General features: G+C 41.8%; 1 protein-coding gene across 3 annotated transcripts in view; it reads left to right on the top strand.

Annotated features, from left to right (window-relative positions):
* PNPLA7 (patatin like phospholipase domain containing 7) overlaps positions 1–19,533 on the top strand; it is a 121,244-nt gene that overhangs the window by 21,856 nt on the left and 79,855 nt on the right. For all 3 annotated transcript variants that reach the window (XM_021413645.1, XM_021413646.1, XM_021413647.1), the window contains exons 14-19: positions 1,702–1,802; positions 2,696–2,854; positions 6,557–6,634; positions 7,437–7,642; positions 12,485–12,616; positions 13,829–13,952. In XM_021413645.1, coding sequence (XP_021269320.1) covers positions 1,702–1,802; positions 2,696–2,854; positions 6,557–6,634; positions 7,437–7,642; positions 12,485–12,616; positions 13,829–13,952 — 800 coding nt within the window. The remainder of the gene's footprint in view (positions 1–1,701; positions 1,803–2,695; positions 2,855–6,556; positions 6,635–7,436; positions 7,643–12,484; positions 12,617–13,828; positions 13,953–19,533) is intronic.

The raw sequence follows: 19,533 nt of genomic DNA on the forward strand, positions 1-19,533 counted from the left end.
TGTGTTCATCAAACAGGATTGCATTCCACTCTCGCGTTTCCCACTGCCTTCTGTTCTTTTGAGTCAACAGTTCTAGTTAAAGCTTGTTCTGCTATATCCTTTCTAACTCCCATTTGAGCAACAAGACAGTTTAATTAATTGCTGTGTGGGAAGCTTGTATCTGTGACTGAGATTAAAGGCTCCTACTTTGAATAGAATTCTAGTAGACATTCTTTCAGTCTTAGAATCCCTCCTTTTTTTCCTTTTCTCTGATTCTGAATGTGCAGAACAAATAGAGGATGATGTTCTTTATCCTACGTGGCCCCCATCGGATTTAGGTTTAAGCTGGGGAGTGTGTGTTTAGATTTAAAATGCACTTGATGTATGGGGTCTTAGTAATTATGCTGACACTGTGATTTGCTGGGCAGTGTAATTGACAGGCAGTGGAATTAGTCCATATGGAGTTCCATGCTGCTAGTGTCCCAACACTTCTTGCTTATAATCATTTGGGGACTTCAGGATTACAATATAGGTCTCTACTGTGTATGACGTTCAGTTCCTAGCGTGAAGAGCACTTTTCCTGGTTGTGTGGCTTGTAAGTTTGCTGATGGTAATCTTTGCATCAGCTTGTTGGGATTTTTTGTTTGTTTATTTTGTTTGGAGGTTGATAATTTTGTAATGTTATAACCCTGGTGACAGATGTGGATTTGCTACGTGCAAAAGAGTTGTTCGTATTTGTGGACAGCATGGAAAGGAGTGTTGTCAGGCAGGGCTGAATTCCCAGTACAGCTGGATTCTCTCTTTGTCTGAACTGGGACTAGAGATAGGAATCTTTTCTGAAAACTGTTTATTTCCTGAGATATTTTTGGCCATTGAAAAATGATAGGAGTTGTTATAGGTTTATTTGCTAAAGGAAGCTGTCTTTTCTGCATCATTCTTAGCTATCTAACAGAGTTGAACTTTTGTGTGAGTCATCAGGCTGGTATGTGGGTATCCTGCTTAAGGTGTAATTAAGCAGAAGTGTTTTTCAGTTATGTTTCTGTTATTGAGCATCTCAGACAAGTACCTAGAAAGTGCTTGGAACTGCCAAGGAGCTAATGCAATTAATATGTTTTAAACATTAGGAGGTAAGGAGCAGAAGTTTTGAGTGACTTCAAATGTATGCATGAGCTGAGATCTGCAATAAACTCCTTATGTGTCTCTGAGAGTGCAAGGTGCATTGAGAGTTTGGACCAACTGTAGAAGAGATCCCAAATAACTTTCAGGCACGGTGGGAAGCATAGGGTATGATTTTCATGGAGAGACTCCAGGGGAATTTGCTGATCATAGCATTCTCTGTATAAAAACTTGCAATGCAGTGGGTGTAAAATGTTCTTTGGTTTAGAGAAAAGTTTGAAAGCATTGCTTTTCTGGAAACCCTGAGGCTAATCTGTAAATTTGGTGGGATTCCTGACGATCTGCAGATCCAGAATGATTATCTTTTGATGTGGGAATATTGTACACACGAGCTCAAATGGGAAAACTGGAAATTCGTATTGGACCTTCCAGGTCAGATTGAAGTAGAAAATACATTGGAACATGAAGGTGCCACTTTGTTTAGTCTTCAGCTTCCGAAATACACAGGCATGCACACAAAGTTGCTGGATTTTCTTATACTATGTGGTACTTCTAAGGTACTCTAAACATGGGAATACTTAAAAGAAAATTCTGTATTGCTCGTAGGTACTACCAGCGGTGCAAAGTCAGACATGGACATGGCATATGAGAGAGCCAGAGTGCACTTCAGCCCAGAGGAGGCTTCTAGCAGTCCTGTTGTGGGCAAGGTGGGTTCTTCCATTTGGAGATTCCAGCATGTTTTTCACACTGTACCTCCTTACTCTTCCTTTGAGTCGTTTCAATGTATTAATCTATGTATGAGTTGTGACGTTTGGTTATCTTGTATTGATTTGTTCTAAACCTGCAGCACATTTTTGGTAACTGTTCAGGTTTTTTAGTGAGGATCTTGAAGCACTATGGAATTTCCCTTGTCAAGTAAAGGGAATTTCCTCATCAAGACGAGGGAAATTTCCCTTGTCACTGTTTCAGCTTCTTGATTTTTTTGACGTTACCTTCCTCTGACTAATGGAGAGGATTGCTTGGAATGGCAAATCCATCAGACCATGTTGTATCTGTGTGACCTACCTTACAGCAAGGAATTAAAGACTTGTATAAACCTGTGAACTTCCTGTCAGACTTTCAGATGTGACTTATAAATCTGTTCTTGTGGTGTGCTTTATTTACAAAGGCTGATTTGGAAATTAACAGCACAGAAATGCTCTGGGGTCATAAGACTCTTAAAACCAGGATCTAAGAAAAAACTGTGTCTCAGTTTGCCCTCAGTGGTCACTTTATCTGTCTCCATCTTTGCATGCTATGTTGATGGAGTTTGGGTTCCATGAAGTTGGCAGTTGTCCAGTTCCTGGAAAGTCTTACTTTTCCCTTTCACAAGCTGTGATTAGTAACTCTGTTTCACTAGAGTGTCAAGCTTTGCAGAAAGAAATAAGATAATGAAATTACCAAGCTGTTGCTGTTTAGATAAACCTTTTTCTTTTTTTTCCTCCTCTCCTTAGGCCACCAGTTGTGGTGGCTGGGAGAACACGTGACACTGAGAGTATTCTCTGGCTGGGTGCCAGTCTTGATGTTCAAATGATGCTTGCTTTCTGCCCGCTCTTTGCAGTCGATATTGAAGAAGAGTGTGACGGTGACAAGAACTCCTTCAGCAGTTCTGCATTACACGGCTCGCGAGCTTGCTGTGCAGGAATCCTCTAACAGCAAACCTATCGATGCCATCTTCGAAGCAGCCAAGAAAGACCTTTCAACCTTGATGAAACTTGATGTAAGTTATTGCAGGCAAAAAGCGGCCTTGGTCTTGCTTTTCATCTCATTCTGCCAGGCATTAGAAAGTAAATTGTCTCCCAGATACACTGTAGACCAGCTGAACGTTTTATTCTCCAGCCTGTTGATGTTATTAGCGGGACTGAAATAAATCTGAATTATTCGGCTGTTTGAAAAGCCCGTGCTGAAGTGCACTGCGTGACTCTGTTCTCACTGTGCACACATTTGTGCATGTGAGAAGTAAGCATGCAATTTCTGCCACGCTGTAATTTCATGCTCTCGTATACTGTGTGAATAAGCTATATAAAGGCATTCAGGCAATGCCTAGATCTATTAATCCTCTTGGCATTGCACCTAATTGTCTCATTTGATTTCAGAATTGAACGTCTGTGTTTGGCCATCGGCTATGAATGCATTTCATAACAGTGACTGTGTGCCGTGCCCGTTCCAGGTTTTAAGTGCTTGGTGCCCTCGCAGTTGTCATTACTGAGTTCAGCCCTCGCTTCTCACCTTCATGTTCAGAATGAACAAGACTGTCTGTTTGCATTGTTCCTATGATTCCAGCTGCATTTCTTTACATTGTTCAGAGTTGTATCTGTTTATGAAGCTAATCACACAATTTGGGAAAATCGTACAGCTGTCTAAATTTATCGTAGATATCCTAGTTTTATTACAGTGTATGTTTTAGTAACTGAAGTGCATTGATGCTGGCAGAGGCTTTGGCTCAGCCACTGCAACCTCCTCTTCTGGTTTACGAGCTCTCACCAAATGACATCTGCTTTACTGTCAGCAGAACTTCAAATGCTTTAATTCTGGATTCTCATGTTTCTTGTGGATTTCTAACATATTTCTCTCAAATTCAAGATCTTGTTCATGATCTTTAAGCTACAGGTAGTGAGACTCAAGATGCGTGCTCTGTGCTGTTGCTGGTCTGACTAAGGCCTGCAGTACTGTCTGTTAGCCTGCAGCAGAACTGACTGTCTTATTACATGCACGTTCAACTTCTCAAGCCTTTATGTCAGCATGAAAAAAGGCAACCTGTTTTACAGGAAATTCTTGTAACAAATTGAGTGAAATAGGGCTGTATGCTCCATCCGTTCTGTTCAGCCTTCCTTGCTCTTTAAGGCTGGTCTCAGGCTTTGCTTACGTAAATGCTGCATGTCCAGTACAGCTGGTGCTTTGCTATTGAGCCATTTCAGATCACAAGCAAAAATTCCAAAATCGCTGAAGCTACCAAGTGCAACACATTTGTTTTTGAACCTAGGCAAAATTCCTCAGTAATTAACAACTAAGTGATTAGAGTTAAAGTTAATTGGGGTAGTCTAACAGGCAGTCTTTTAACACGAAGACCTAAATGATAATGTAATAGGGTAGGCTTTTGTGAACTCTTGGTATTATAGCAACTCTGGTTTCACAAGATAAGAATCTGCTGCTACATATCGAAATGCTAGAAACGTTGTTTAAAGGTCATGGTTAATTTTTCCTATACGCTTTAGCACAAGTTGATTCTTCTACAGGCATTGGAAGAAAAATCTAACTCTGTAAAATTTATATTCAATGTATTTACACCAGTGAAAACAATGAATTCTTTGAGCTCTTGTCTTAAGCGAGCTCAGGTATTTTATTTCTTAGCTGACTGGAGGCATTTTGGGATGTCATTTTTCAGAGCAGCCAATCACAGTGAATAAAATCAAGATATTTCAATGGCAGATGCTGCTGCTTTTTTTTTTTTCATGTCATGATACAGAGAGAGAAGAGGAGATAATTTAATATAGCAGAGTGGCAGTGTTGTTTCAAGTGACCCCTAGTTACACGACTACATAATTCAAATGTTTTTCCTTTGTATTAAATAACTTGAATTCCTTGGGCCTCTGTCACGAGCTCCTTTCAATCTGATACAACCCTTGTATATGCTTGGCTTTATCTGAAGTTATAATATGAGTTAAATAGTGCTGGAGGGCATATCTGCTGCATGAATTATATGGGAATTGAGTCATTTCCTTTGACAAAAAAAAATTGTCCCATTTAATTACTGCTTTTCTTTACAATTGGTTTGTGCTTTCATTTCTTTATCATGAGCCTCTACTAACTTATTATCTATTATGGTAACAGGAAGGTAGAACCTTGCTGTGAAATTCACTCTGTTGTGTTAGCAGCTTTCTTCCTTGCAAGCTGCTGGCTGGGGGCTGGCGTGGAGGGGGTCGGTGCAAGGAACTTTGTTTAGCTCAAACTCTGAAACTGTGCAGTGCTGAACTTGGATTTACTGGTCTTCTCTGTTGGAGAGGGGAGATGGATCTTGTCTGTGATTCTTGCTTGTCAACTCCTTTAATGCTTTCGTCAGAGAGGTGATGTCAGAAGTAGCATTTCAGGGACTGCCTGGAGGTCGCCAAGTCTCCTTCCATGCCCCAGTCTGAATAAATACTGCTAAGTCATTCCTGGCAGGTTTAGTCTAAGCTGTTCTTCATCATCTCTGGTGACAACGGCTTCACAGCTTTGGATGCAACCTATTTCCATACTTCAGTAGACTTAGATACGAAGAAAATCTTTGTAATGATTTTTAGAACTAATGCAGCCAAAAAAAGTGATGGCAGTTTATAAGTAGAACTGGTTAGGGAGCTTCTGTGTCTTTAGTGTGGGATACTTTCATAATTAAAAACTTTATACAAGGATAGGTAATCCTATACAACCATAAATGTGTAAATATAGGGGAAAAAATATCAGAAATTAGTTGAGTTGATATTGCTGAACTGAAATATTTTGACAAGTGCTTGTCAGGTTATTTTTATTGGATATATTCCCGTGAAACAGATTGGTTTCTATAAAACCATTTTTTTTGATGAAAATCTGTTCTTCTCATCAGCTGTAGGTGTAAAGAAAAATTCTGATTATTTTTCTTGCTCTATTTTTCTTAACTGAAAGTTATAAAAGCCTGCCATGACAATGACAGTGGTAAAGTGTTTGCATCTCAGCTGCAGTAAGGTAATGATTGTAGGCAAACTGTTCTGCCTGCATGCCTGGAATTGTATCTCAGTGTGCTTGCAGCTCTTGCTGTTAGTGGGTAAAGCACTGCCAGGTGTGACTCGAGTGCCAGGATTTGCTCTGCCTGTTCTTATGAGGATAACAGAATGCTGAGCTTTGGAAGGTGTGCTGGTTTGGGTAGGTTGGAACGTTTTGCTGAAGTGAAGGAGTCCTGAAGCACTGAGGTTTGGTGCTGAAGAGGATGCGGGATACTGAAGAGGATGGGTGGCTTCTTTGAGACGAAGCAGAGTTGTGTGACATGGGAGGGGCTCTGGCAAGGGCAGTGCTGGCTCATCGTGTCCTGTTCCTCCATGATGTAGACAGTCTCTTCAGATTTTACCTTCTTTTGGAAAGAACTTCATATTTTATGATTTTCAGGGTGGCTGATGCAGATCTCTTTCTGTTATATACTCTACAGGAGTCTGCGGACAAAACTGGAAGATATAAATTCATTTAGGGTTTAAGTTTGGTCAACAAAAGAGAAATGAACTTATTTTCTTCTGGAAGAAATGGTTGTTGGATAGAGAAATACAATAATTAAAGATATTTTGAAGAGGTTAATGTACTTTAAAACATCATCTTTCAGTAATTATGTTTCTAACTTACTTTATTTGAGTGCGTCCTCACATTGGAGCTTTACCAGGGAACCAACAAATAAATTGTTTTTCCCCATCTCTTTCTCCAGGACCCTTCCTTGCTGAATGACAGAGTGACACTGCATCAGGTTACTGCTGGGACTGTGCTGTCAAGGCAGGGAGATCAGGTGGGTGAGTGCCCTCTGGGAGTGGGGGGAGAGAGAATGTGAGGGTCTGCTTTGGTCCTTTGCTCCCACCATAGGAGAGGAAAAGACAAACACACTGAACAAAAAGCGCTCCCTCACCTTGGCCCCTCCTAAGCCTTCTCTTCTCATTGCCAAGCAATCCCAGCTCTCAGCCTCTCCTCATATGCAGGGTAACAGTGTGGCCAGAGCTGCAGTGGAAATCTTGTACTCCCCTCTTTACCTTTTTATTCCCCTTCATGGTAAGGTATGGTGGCCAAACAACTTCTTACTCTTTATTTTTTCCTCGCATTTTTTTCCAGGCTCTGTGCTGCAGGCCTTGGTGTCATTACTCCATGTTATTTGTTTTTAGAAAAGTATGTTTGGGATATAATGTATTTATAATAATACAGGGGAAATAGACAAGCTTATGCAAAGCAAATGAGGGGCAGCTAAAACTGGAATGCTGCTATATTCTGTTTTGCTGAACTGCAGTATCCCTCATCATGCTGCAGTGATGACCCCACTATTTCCATTCCCAATCCTGTTTTTATTTCTTCAGATCTTACAGAGGCAGCTTCCATTTTTCATAACCATGCAAAGAGAAACACATTTTTCAATATTGTGGCCGTTTAGTTTTAAATATTCATAACCTTTTAATAATTCACTGTCATATTTTATCGCCTAATGGTGTAAAAGCTATGGAGGGCTTTCTGGAAAACAGATTGGTCATAATAGTACTGTCGTTGTGATAATTGCTTTTAAATTCTTTGGGGATTTCACTGAGCTCTGTCTCCATTTTCTCCAGGATGTTAATGTTTGCTTTGTGGTCTCGGGGATGCTTCACGTGTACCAACAGAAGGTAGACTCCGAGGAGGACACCTGCCTGTTCATTACTCACCCAGGAGAACTCGTGGGCCAGCTTGCTGTTCTCACTGGGGAACCACTGATTTTCACTATCAAGGCCAATCGAGACTGCAGCTTCCTGTCTATTTCCAAGTCCCATTTCTACGAGTGAGTTCTGCCATGGAAATGTATATTTAATTTTTTTAAATGTAAAGAGAGTCATTTTTTAAATGGCCCTTTTGAACCAGTAATGAGTGATTAATGTACGTGCACTGCAGTTCTACTACAATACAACTTGTAGCAAGTCAAGGTAACTTATGTGAGAGTTTTAAATGCTCATATGAGCCCTGACCCATCCATCAGAAGGGTTTTTATCTTCAGCAAGAGATAATGCAGGGAACGTGGCAATATTACATGGTGATTATCACCTTTGTTCTAGGTTTGCAGAGCATTTTGCCCAGTGGGGTGCGATTGATGACCTGAGATTCACAGACTTAATAATCCACATAAGTGAATCCAGCCAGAGACCATTCTTTGCTGGCTTAAGCACTTTTCTGTCAGGCCATTTCCCCTGAGCACATTATTCATTTTTGCTGGAGAACCGTATCTGTTCTCCTTCTGACCGCAGCAGAGTTGATTGGCCCAGGCCAATGTAGTAAGTGATTGGTGTTACTATAGGTTACAAAGCTCACTGACAGCATAGGTCAAAGAATAATGCTCTGTGCAAAAAGGATTCCTTTCTGGAAATAATACTTGACTCATGACTTAAAATGAGCAATGACATTTAGTAGTTAAAAGCCCTCACCCAGGCACACCCACCACTGGTAAGATGTCTGTGGCTAGTCTCATCGTGCACTATCAGTGATTAGTGTTCTTGACTCTACGATGTATGTATGAAACTATTGTTAAGACAATAGTTCACAAACAATTTCTATCAAATGCCTCAATTTCTAAACTACATTTTCAGTTACTTCTTGACGTGCCTTCAGTCTGGAGTTATATTTAGGGCTTCTTCCAGCTGTGTTTTCTAGGCTACTTCTCTGTGATATAGTTCTGCATACTTTTTACCTTCAAAGTAATTTTAACTGTTTGCGTTCCTAATAATTTCTACCAGAGTCTTATTCTGTAGCCTTGTTTTTCCACCTCAGGCAAAAGACTATATTCTGCAAAACCCAGTACGCTGTTCTCAGCGATGTGCTTGGTTGATCAGCTGTGTATTTCCGAGTCTGTGTGGAAGATATCAAATATTTGGTTTAATTTCTGATAGATACTCCTCTCTTGTCCCATCCTATGAAGTATTAGATACATTTCCACAGCACTTTTAGTTCTTTCTTTCTTTTATCATTTTCCTACTTGTTCTTAACTTGAAATTGCTTTTTGCATTCTCAACCAACCATCAGATTTCTGCCTTCTTTCCTCTCTTCTGCAGTTCTGATATGTAGTCCTGGGCAGGCTCACTTATTTGCTGGAGCTCATTTTTGTGATGTTTCTCTTCTTACCTATTAAAAATCGAGTTGTCTCTTGTTTATGTCAACTTCCATTTTTGCTTCCATGAATCCTTTATCCATCAGTGAGCTCCAACCCAACAGAGTATCACCTCTTCATCATTTTGTGGACCTTTCCATATCTTTCTTTTTCTCTTTAAAATGTCTGTTGCCCATTCACTGCATTTTACTGTGATCTTTCAGCATTCAGTCATCACAGTTTCTCGTGAGGTCCAAGCTTCATTTCTAACTCTGGTTCCCATATTTAAAAATGTCATTGCAGAGAGTCTTTCAAGAACATTTGCCTTTATAGATCTGTAAGTTTATTTTTGCTTTGAACTCTGAGAAAAGAGACTTGTTGCTACAGCTTTATTTCTCACTTCTTGTGCAAAATTCTTTGTGTGTAGTCTTGCAATCGTAGACTTTCTCTCAGAGTCTTGCAGGATGGAATTACATGTTTTTGTGATCTTATCTTACTGATCAGAAGAAATTTGACCAGAACCTCCATTATTCTCATTGTTCCTCAACAGTTCTTTCTTCCTTTCTTGTCAAATACATTACTCTTTCTCTGAGCTGCCCCAGAACAGTGTGTGTTTTTCCTCAGTAGTTAATGGGAAGGTGAAGCAGAAAGAACATGGTCAATAGTTGCCCTCAGGCAAAGAGCACAGCAATGGAAGTAGCCCAGGGTGTAAAATTGCAGGTTGGATGTTGTGCAACAGATGAAGTCCTTTTCACTGAAACTTTATGGCAGGAGCCTTTCATGTGGTGCTAATGTGCCTAAATAACGATCTGTGCCTGTAAAGTGTAAGTATAGGGGTGACATAAGCTAATTATACAGTATGTACCTAAAATGTTTTGCTATTTTGCTGAAGTGATGTACTAAGTGTGCAGTGCCTACACTGCAACTGCTGGTGTCTCCTGGTGAATAACGTAACCGAGTTGTCACCAGGCTCTCTTGAGAAATATGCTCAGGTTCCCCAGTACCAGGGAGTAGGACTCTGTCACACTTTCCCTTCAGTGGATTTCACAGTTTGGAGTCTGATCACGTATGTTTGCCAGAGAAGCAGAAACGCTTTGATTTTTATTTTGTATTGCTAGCCAAGCTGAGCATCAAATGTATCCACAGCCACAGGAATATCTGTGTGAGTCCCAGGCTGCCACAGACACCAGGGCAGCCCTTTCATTTTGCTATTTGGTTAGCTTGCTAACAAACAATTGTCTGAGGAACCTTGCAGCAACAGACTTTTGTAATAGAGAGCTTTGGCTTTTCATTTTCCCCATGCCAGGCATGTGCCAAGCAGAAGAGAAGGATGAAAATGCCCCCATGAAAGTAAGGAAACGTAGCTGATAATGTAGAAAAAAATCCACTTTTCTTGTGCATGAGAGTGGACCATTACCTTCCATGCTAATACACTCTTGAAGCTGTATAGCACTCGGTGGAATAATAAGCAGTTCAGGTCTGAAATAAAAGCAGCCTCTTACCAGTTTACATTTAGAGTGCATTAAGTATTAAGATACATACCTTGAGGGAGGGAAAGGTATAAATGGCTTTTATTGATCACAGCAGTCAGCCTGTGTGGGAGGAGACTTTGGGAGTGAAATAAGCTAGTCGAGTAAAAATAATGAGCTAAAGCATTCAGGAGATTTCATGGAGTTTATTTAACCTTTAGAGCAACTGAGAAGCTGTTGTTGTAGACTAGGGGTTTTGTGTGCATTAAGGGATTAGGGCTTTTTGTTTTCTGGTGTTGATCTGGGGTGTCTTTTCTAGCTTCTTTGTCCTTTCCCCCAAGTCAGTTTAGTGTGGTAAAGTTTCTGTAAGGTAACACATTGCTTGCAAGTACAATAGTAGCTTACCAAAACCCAGGTCATCTGTAGGCATCTTGGGTAGGGGATAGTGAGGGCAAGATGAAATGAACAGGAGAGGAAAGCTGCCTTGCAGTTGTGTAATCCTGTTTTGATGTCTGGACTTAAAGCAGTGCTGAATCTGAGAGCTGATACTTGGTTTAACACACCTAGCAGCATGTGTGACTGCAGGGACATGAGTGTGGTGAGTTCAATACGGAGTAGGGATGTACTTCTGTGAATCTCTTCTGTTTCAAATTCAGAGGTTTCAGTTAAAAATTCTGTACTTTATTATTGCAAAAAGAGGTAACTTGAGGAATTGGATAAGGAGAAGTAGAGTAGTCACGTGTGAGAAACATGAAAGCTCCCTATGGTACCTGTGCATGCTGCACTTGTCCCACAGTCATGGTCAGCTCTGGGCCTCTTGCTGCAGCTGTTGACTGATTACTGGTAGAACTGACATGTTCAAAACACTATGGGGCAGCTTCTGTGCTTCATCCTGGCAATGAAGAGCTCTTGGTGAGTCTGCTTTTGATACCACGTTAGGGATGATATGTCACTATTCAGACTTTCTCTGAATTCTGCTGGTCACAGTGAGCTGTGTTTCAGCTGAGGAGCAAAGACTGCCCGTGCTGCATACCTTTCTCCCTGCCTTTGTTTTACAGGGTAAGAAGGTTAACTGTGGCACTCACAACATTTGTGCTTAGTGAGAATTCCCACACGTGCAGGTCTCCTGTGCAGAATGTCTTATGGCAGTCAGTGTCCTCACTGTCAAGGGAACACTGATGCAGGAAAAAATACTTTGTATTTAAAATTTGCTTCTTTGTCTCCCATGCGTGGCTTTAACGTAACTCTGTCATCTTCCTCTGTGAGTGCTTTGTGTACTGGCTCTCCATATGCTTGTTTCTTTCTGAATTGTGCTGCTTCTTTGTGAAATGCCCATTTTATGGTAGTATGCCACGACCCTCCAAGAGCTCAATTGCTGTCGATGCTGCACAGGAGCAGAAAAGATGTTGTAACAGGTCTGCATCTAGAGAAACGTGCAATCAGCTCACTCCTGTGGAGTAGTACTTCAGAAAGAGCTGGAGTGCTTACTCAGAAGGTGCCAGGTTACAGTGATCCTCATTCTAAAAGGAAAGAAAGAAAGCAGTTGCTGGTGTCTGTGAGAGCTATTTACCTCGGGCCTAGCAGTCCATGTAGAGTTTGCAGTTATCGTTAGCAGAACAATCCCAACATTTTTCAGCTTAGAGAAGTGCTAGATGATCTGGTTTATTTAATGCTAGGGACCTTTAAGCATCACTCAGAAGATTCAGTATAAAGATCAGAAGCTTTGTTAGTTGTGGTCTTTGCAAGAGGGAAAAGGGAACTTCAGAAATTCTGAGCGTGTCTCTGACTGTTAAAGAGCATCAGGCTTTAGATGCAATAAGGTTCTGACTTGAAATAACATCTAGGGGAAAACTGAGAGCACATTTGAGAGACTGAGAGCTGCAGAATGGCAGAGGGACAATCTTTGGTACAACAGGAGTGTTACCCTGAGTCAGATCTATTGTTTCTGAGTAGGAATTTTGCAGACTGGTCCATAAACAAGAGCTAGCAAGGCTGTCACCTGTCTCTGCCCTGGATTGTGTGTGTGTACCGATTTGTTCTTTTGGGAAGCACTTGAATAACACTTCTTGTCTTCTAGGATAATGCGGGAGCAGCCAAGTGTCGTGCTCGGTGTGGCCCACACTGTTGTAAAGAGAATGTCCTCATTTGTGAGGCAAATTGACTTTGCCCTGGATTGGATGGAAGTTGAGGCTGGACGAGCTGTGTACAGGTAAGCTGTGGGTAAAACTGTTTGTTGTTCGTTTTAATATTCGAGTTTTCAGAGCTCAGGAGCTATGCTTCTTTGGTGATATATGGAATAAAAACTCTTGGATTAAATTTATCAGCCATTCCATCAGGTTTTACCTGTTTTCGTATGCTGAGATTTTTCTTTTTCTGCAGCACACTTCAGCATTGCTTTTGTCACTTGCCTGCAGGAGTTATTAAAATTCTTTCCTTCTATTCCTCATACTTTGTGTCATCTTGACAAGCTTTTACAGTGGCAAGACATTAAGATGTAGCCAGCTGTATGTTCTGGTATCGTTTCTGCGTTTCTAAGGGCGTGAATGTCGTCCATGGAGTTTTTTGGGCTTTCCAAAATAAACGACAGAACTGAAGTAGAACTTGGTTAGAAATATTTAACAGTAAATGGAAAATGGGAATTGCGTTTTAAGTTTCAGGACTAGAAGTTATCCTTGGGAAAGCTTAATATTATGGATTTTGTACTAGGATGCAATTAAGTCATGTTATGATTGCAGTGGGGGGAGAATAAAGGTCAAATTTAGTATGTGTACTGTATAACTGTAATTTTAATGTATATTCTCATTCCTGCAGCACTAATGCTAATGGAAGTTTGTCATTACTTTGTGTGTCAAAACAGACGTAGTAGTTAAGGTCTTGTTAAAAGCTTTTGGTATTCCATGCATTAATTTTAACTCTGCTGCCAGAAGCATTGTACTTGGTGCATGTGCTGTGTTATGCTGGAAATCTGAATGCCAAATAGCACTCTTAGTCTTGCAAACTTGATGTGGTAAAACCTTACTGATTAACGCATGCGTGCACTGAGCTGAATCTAAATGCTGAGCCACTCAAGTTTTTTTGTTTTTTGTTTTTTTTTTTTCCTCTTGGACCTGCAGAATATCTCTGTGCATCCGTATCAACCTTGCAGTGACAGCAAGCTCCTGCTGTACCCAGCCATGAGCATTTGCACTCTGGTTATCTGTATCCAGACCCAGTGTCAACCAGTTGCTCACAGCCTGTTCACTTCAACCTATTTCCAAGTCACTTTCTAACAGACGTTTTTCAGTTTCTTGTTTGCTTGTTCTGTTTAAATGATGATTAAACTTTTTCTCATGGCCTCTTTAGTTAAGGAAAGATGAAGAAGACTTTGGATGCATGTGCTGAGCGGTGATAATTCACTAATTATTGATTGTTCTTTCTGTAGGCAGGGTGACAAGTCAGATTGCACGTACATTGTCTTGAATGGGCGACTTCGCTCAGTCATACGGATGGATGATGGGAAGAAGCACCTGACTGGTGAATATGGCCGAGGAGACTTAATTGGCGTGGTAAGAGTCAGTTCTGGAAAATGAATGGTTCAGCTGAGGAATTGGTGTTGGCCCCACACAAAGCAAACGCTCTTGCTCTCATCAGGTGTTCGTCTTAGACTTTTTGTAAGTTGAGAAGATGAGAAGTAGCTTCTGTCTGGAAATTCGTATGATAAAACATGGATGGGATTATTAGACTTGGTTTAAAGAGGGAAAAAAATAAAACGTCTTCCTCACAGATGAGCAAAAATCCCCGGACAACACTTGATTTTTTTTTTTTTATTTTTATTTTTTCCCCCAATGCGGGTTACATTTGTTTCCACATTGAGAGGAATGCAGCTGTTAAAATAATTCAGGAAGAACTGCAGGAATGTGCACTGAATAGTGATCTGAAGAAATTTAGTATCAGACAAAGACTGAGTTTGGCTGGGGCCGCTGGATGCATCTAGACCAGTGTCCTTTGAGTTAGCAGAGCTAACTTCAGGGCTTCGTCAGACAGGTCACAGACTGTACACATATTTAAAGGTACTAAAACAAAATTTGATTTCAAAACTGTACTATTTATCCGTGTTTAATTTCCCCTGTTTGCGTTTTAGTTTCTCAGGTCTAGATAAATGATTGAAGTGGGAATCCCACATCATAGTCACAATTTGCTTGACTTTTATATTTAAAATTAGAAGGCTTCCAATATGCTGATGCTGTTGTTCAGGCCCTCTTCTACTTTCTGAGCTGAAAATTAAATGTTTTAACAGTATTTATAGCCAGAATTGGTTTACTCTGGATAAAGAAAGTGTGAGTTGGTATTAGTAGTACAGGAGGAAATTCTTGTTTACAGAATTGAAGAGGGAGAGGAAGAACTGTACGTTGTTTTCCTTTAGAGAGCTGGTTCAAGATCATTCTGATGGCAGAAGGTGGTGTTTTGGGTAGTGGTAAGATCCAGAAATTGTGTTCCCAGAGTAGAACAGGTCACTGCCAGCTTACCAGTCAGTAAGTGAGACCTGGTTGTCCCTGAATGCAGGCGGGTTGCAGAATTGCCCTGTACCCATGGTGTAAGGAACTTTCAGCACGGGTCCATGGTACTGGGGGCTGATGTCACATCGCAGCTGTTTTGTTTGAGAGAAGTAAAAAGATTTCAAATAACAAGGGCAAAGTCTTTGGGCCTTTTTAATGTGTACCCTAAGCTCACCTTGACTTGCCTCGTAACTTTCAACTGAGTTGTACATCGTTCTGAAGTTAATGCAGTGAGAATTCTGGTGATATTCCCTGCAGAATTTGATGTGTTCTGGACCTAGTGACTGCGCCGTGTCTGTTTTAATTCAATGTGAGCAGTGGATCAGGATACTTCCCCAAGATCGGTGCTTGGAGAGGCAGGGCTATTTTTGCTGCTAGGCGTGCTCACAAGTTTTCTTTGTTTTCTTTCTGGGGCTGTTTCTTTGGGATCCCTCATTAAAGGTAAAATGACATGGTTTTGCAGGAGCAAAAGCTGAGCTCTTTTGTGACTGATTCTGCTGGTGGGAGGTCTCCTAGTGTGTGAATAAGGCTTTGACAGTTCTGACATGTCAGGCGTTTTCCTGCTGTTATTTCCTTGCTCTTGTTCGCTGGTTGCGGTCAGCAGCCCCGCTGTCATGCTTCTGGAGTTTTGCAGAGCTACCAGGTTAAAACAGCTGAGCTGTTCTGCTTTCTGAAAGCAGTTATGGATGATGTGATGTGTGTGGTCTAAACTCTCCCTCCCTGTGCAACCAGGGCTGCCACCTTTAGCACAAGGGTTCAAAGTGGCTCAGCTACCTGCTGAGAGAAGAGAGCTTGATTCCATGTATGTGTCTGCTCTAAAAGTGTCATGTTTGTGGGTGCCTTCCCAGGCACGGATGCAAAAATACCCGTGCAACTTGTATCTGAACTGCTCTGGATCTGCGTTATGACATGAGTCATTTGAAGACTTCTGTGACACCGTGGACGTCACCTACTCCTTCCTACCCATGCTTCCCAGGCCCACTGACTCATGCTGCCATTTGTTGAACGAGTCTCGATGCTCTGGCTGTCTTTTGAAAACACGGGGGAGGATTTGTAAAGATTGCCAAGATTAATGTAGTCGTTCTTTGCAGAGGGCATTAGTAAAATGACATTTTTCCTTTTAAAAAGATTTGTTTATCCCATTCTGCAAGATCTGTTATAAACCTTTAAAAACTCGCTGAAGGCTTTTTTTTCTTGTTGTCTTTTGTTTGTTTTCCAGAAAATGAAGTAACTGAAAGGGCCTAAGTGCTCCCAGGAATCAAATTAGTACTTGGTGCTGGTAATTGGTAGTTTGGTCAGCCTGTGATGCGTGCATCTCCAAAGCCTCTCCAAGACCAGCAGGTCACACAGAGCCGTGTGCGCTAACTAAAGATACAAGTCTTGTAATTAATGTATTTTTGTTCACCTTTAGCTCAGAACTTTAGAGTGCTGTGTGTCATACGCATAGAAAATGAGTATCTGTCACTTCTGCTTTCAGAAGTGAAGTCCTGAAACGCGAAGGGTTTCAGACAAGATGTTAATTTTCAAGCATGTGTGCGCTCCCAAGGATTAACTTGTGGCTCGAACCGTTTTGTTCCTTAGGCTGACTCAGTGGCATCTGTTCCCAAGGTCTGTCAGTGCGGAGGGAGAGGAGCAGATTAGAAACAGTGAGGTTTGCTTTGCTCCTGTTGTTCCTTGGAGTTGCCTTGAGTAGCTGTGTGTGGGGAAGGTGGGAGCCCTCCTAGAGGGACTCTGCCAGCTGCTGCTCGTCCCATTAATGGGCGCTTCCAGCTGCTGTGCCGGGTGATGTCAGAACTTGTTTGAAAGCCTTTTTCTGTCTAGTTTCCAGTGGGCAGTGATGAATCTATTCGATAATTCCCTCATGTTTAAATACAGTTTGTGACAGTGCTGTTGTGTAGAAGCTCTGGTTTGTCCTGTATGGGGGAGAACTTTTTAATTTGTTGGTGCTGTTTCCCACAGATGAGCTTGTGAAAAGCATTGGGATGTTAACTTCTTTACAACTTCCTCATATTGTTATGTGAGCTAAAGGGAACCCCCACTAGCATTGGTTCTCCAATGCCCAGCTGTCCTCCAGCGGAAATTAAATTCTAATTCCACTGTGTTTGGTGCTAGGGATTCTCCTCACTACGTTGTTTGAAATGTTTATATTGATGCCTTTTGAGTTCTGATCTTGGTCAACTGCTGCAGATTGATGGTTTTACTCTTCATTTTCATCTCTTTCATATTTTTTTGAGAAAGAGGATTCCTTTCCATTTGTGTGCTCGTTATGCCCGTTGATACCAGGCAGCTGGCTCATTGGTTGACACATAGCATCAGCCCCAGCACAGCTAGCGAGGCTGCGGGGAGCTCAGAGGAGTTCTTCTGTGCTTTTTGTTGTTTCTTTGTTTGTGTGTGGGTTTGTATTGATTGATTTTCACAATCCCAGGCAGGTTACGGGATTACAACCCCAAGCATGGGTTGAGTTGGGTGTTTCTTTTTGCATTGCTGGAAAGGCACTGCTGGGCGAGGAGAAGGGGGGAAGGGAAAACAAAACAAACTAGAGCCGTCGTGCAGAACAATCCCTGCCAAAGAAAAGCTGTTTGTATTCTGCCTGCTCCCTTCAAATATCTGGATGGGGACGGAACCTTCAATGTAATTAGCTTTTTATGAAAGTCACCGTTTCGTCTCAAGTGAGTTCCTGAAGAAAGGCTGCGGTGTTTCTAAGATGACTGAATACCAGGCAGCTCGCAGGGGAGTCGGTGACAGCTGTTGAGCTTTTGATATTTTTAAAAGCAGGGCTGTTGCATGCTTCGTAGCTAGACTTATCTGTAGCCACCTGCTCCAGAGAACTGCTGGCTGTGGCGTCTGAGCAGGAAACCAGCTGGCTTCTGGCTGTGCGCTGCTGGGGAATGTGCAGCAGCGTTTTGGTTACTTTGAGACCCTTTCTGCCTCTCTCTAACAATCAGAACGCCCCTTCTTACCTGGAGGATTTCGTTCATTTGTGGGTGGCAAAACAAGTGCAGAAGGGCGTTTGTGCACTGCCATTCCCAGTGCAGGGCAGCACAAGAAGATGCATTGCCAGTGCTGCGGCATCCTGTACCAGATCTGCTGTGCAGGAAATCACGCTCTACGCTCTAGAAATAATGGCTGTTCCCAGTATTTTTAGATGCTAAGCTGTTCATCTCATTAATGTTAATATAGTTCAGTGTGCGTGGCTTTTTTCCTCTCTAAAAAGTTAAAACCCGAGATAATCTGTAAATGGCTTCTGATTTCCTCGGGGGTTTGGGGCTCCATCCTTTGGAAATGTAACACTGTTAGAAATCTTTAATTGCTGAGTAATCCTCAAAGGGAACACCGGCATCAGGATTACACTTGTCAGGCTTTTATTCCTTATCAGTATTAATGTTGTCATACACCGCCTGCTCTCGGCAGCACCAAGCTTGCTGGATAGCATTGTGCCCTCAACAGCAGCACTAAAACTGGGCAAGTTCTGCTCTGTTACGGCTGGTTCCGTTGCTAATTTTCAAGCGGGAGATTTTTTTTTTCTTCATACTTGCATGTGATTTTATTCAAACCGTGAATTCTACAGTTCCTAAGCCTTAAGGCACTGAGAGATGTGAGGTGAATTCAGGATTAGTGGAACCTCAGGTGCTCTGTGCACAGCCCGTATCTGTGGAAACTGGAGGCGGGTGAGGTCCAGAAGTTGCTCTGCACGGAGCTGGAACACGTGGTTCTGGAGGGAGGTGTTCTTTTGCCATCTCTTGCACCGCCTGTCTTGGTAATATGTTACTAAAATTATTTTTTGCCTAGTATCTTTGGTGTGAAGTTGTAAAGAAAAACAACGATAACAGCATTTACCGGTGACGTGAGACATAGGAAGCTCTGAGAAAAAGAAGCTCACATTTGCACAGCCAAATTAGTGTCAGGCTGAAATTAGAAGCTCAGCGTCCTGATTTCCAGAGCTGCTGTAGGGATGTTCTTGGCTGAAGGGAAGTCATTGCTCTGAGCCTGCTGGACCTCACTTTCCAGGGGCTTCCTCACGGTGGGATCTGTTGAGTAGTGTATATTTTTCAGATTCTCATGCCTGCCACAAGTTATTCTTTCACCTACCACAACTTATGTTTTGTCTTGATTTGGATCAAGTTCTAACAGCTAACGTAAGCAGGAGACCATAGCTGAAAATGGTTGTGGTGCAGTTTATCAGTCTAGTTGCTGACTGCAAAGAACTTAGGCAGGGTCTGGTGTTAGTTTTTCTGATGTTGATGCTGTGTGGGGAAGTCATTTGGTTTTGTAGGTGCCACTGATAAAGCTCCGTAGCCAAATGCTCCAAGAGAAGATGAGGGTCTGTGGTGAGAGGTTGCAGTGGGGGTGGTGACCTGCTGGATTTCAGAGAGGTGACTTCTTTCATCAAACTGCCATTCCTTATACTGCTTTGTGTGTCCCTTCTTCTTCCAGACACACTTCCTTTTGATTATGTCATTGCTATTGTCCAAATATCAGTTAACTCTCCATACAACTTCTGGTTACCTCTTCGGGATGGTCTCACATTTCCCCTGCGTTCTGCTCCTTTCTGCTTTCCATCCTGAGGAAAGCTGCATCAAACTAAGCTGGG

This window comes from Numida meleagris, chromosome 16 (genome assembly GCF_002078875.1).
Source record: "Numida meleagris isolate 19003 breed g44 Domestic line chromosome 16, NumMel1.0, whole genome shotgun sequence".
In the NCBI taxonomy this organism is placed as follows: domain Eukaryota; kingdom Metazoa; phylum Chordata; class Aves; order Galliformes; family Numididae; genus Numida; species Numida meleagris.